This window comes from Alligator sinensis, unplaced genomic scaffold (assembly GCF_000455745.1).
Source record: "Alligator sinensis unplaced genomic scaffold, ASM45574v1 scaffold97_1, whole genome shotgun sequence".
NCBI lineage: Eukaryota > Metazoa > Chordata > Crocodylia > Alligatoridae > Alligator > Alligator sinensis.
The window spans coordinates 325,470-326,731 of record NW_005841921.1 but is presented as its reverse complement, the minus strand read 5'-3'; the positions used below and the strand labels follow the sequence as shown (position 1 = coordinate 326,731).

At 46.3% G+C, this 1,262-nt stretch overlaps 1 protein-coding gene across 4 annotated transcripts in view; it reads right to left on the bottom strand.

The window, feature by feature from the left end:
- CUNH16orf70 (chromosome unknown C16orf70 homolog) overlaps nt 1-1,262 on the bottom strand; it is a 71,857-nt gene that overhangs the window by 44,157 nt on the left and 26,438 nt on the right. For all 4 annotated transcript variants that reach the window (XM_025198426.1, XM_025198425.1, XM_025198423.1 and 1 more), the window contains one exon: nt 440-483. In XM_025198426.1, the coding sequence (XP_025054211.1) occupies nt 440-483 (44 nt within the window). The remainder of the gene's footprint in view (nt 1-439; nt 484-1,262) is intronic.

The window sequence follows — 1,262 nt, the reverse complement described above, 5'->3', positions numbered from 1 at the left end:
ATCACCTCACCCTTAGGGGGGGGCCATTTTGCCTTTTGCTGGCTTTATGGTCTTTGCTCGAGCAAATAAACAGCTGTCTTTCTTTACCCGCGTTGTCTGTCAATCAAATTACAGCTAGACAACGAACCTTAGGGAGGTTTCTCCCACCACATGGATGCAGTAAGAATACCAAGCTACCACAATTTTGCCTAACGGCCTTAAATCTAGACTACTAATCAAATTACAATCCAATTCATTTGCCATGTTACAGAAACAGAGTTTACAATATTTTAAATAATATAAATCATGGTGAGATAAATTGTTTTATGACAAGGAATTCAATGATACAGGAACTCAATGCAGGCCAGTAGCCTACACATGGGTCGGGTTGGGGGAGAGAAAGAATGTAATTAGTAAAGTGCATGAGTCAACATGACAAAACTATTTTAAAATCACTTACCAATATTTTAACTTTACTTTAGTCAAGTCATAAACTTCAATCACCTGAAAAAAGAAAAAAGTATATAAAAAAATAATATTCTGAATTCACAGATATTCAAAATATGATATTTAGGACAGACTGACTGACAAAAGGTAAAAGCAGTTATGAAGTTCTCTTTACCTAAAGGAAACCTGCTCAGTTGGCATCTAATTTGATGCAATTAAAAAGTGAAAAACCAATGCCCTAAAAATCACATTGCTAAACCACTACAAAGAACTAAGAATTTAACCATACAACTGTCTCAAGGTAAAAACTGTGTCCGAATGCTGGTGAGGGAACAGAAAAGAAATTTGTACTTTTGTCTAGAGCAGATGCAGGCAATTATTTTGGGTGGAGGGCTGCTTACCCAGTTTTGGCAGGCTGTCAAGGACAACATGGGTAGTGCTGCCCCTTGACAGGTGCCCTGCTCCCTGGTCACCATCTTTCGACCAATGTCCCAATGTCTTGGGACCAATGTCCCAGAGCCAGCACCGGTGGGGTCCAAGCAGGGCACAGGCTGGCAGGGCTCTGTGGAGCTGGGCTGGGCTGCACCAGCAAGGAGCGGGGGAACTGGCCCAGCTTCATAAAGACCCTGCCAGCTGGGACACCGTGCTCCTGCCACCCTGCTCTTAGCCCTGCAGGCACTGGCCCCAGGACACCAGTGCAGGCCCTGTGCTCCTGCTGGCTCCCCACCGACTCACTCCCAGTGGCCCCCCAGCCCCGCAGTACAGGCGGGGGGCAGTGCACAGCCCTGACCCCCTGCTCACCAGCAGGGAAGAAGCTGGTGCTGAGTGCCGGGGGG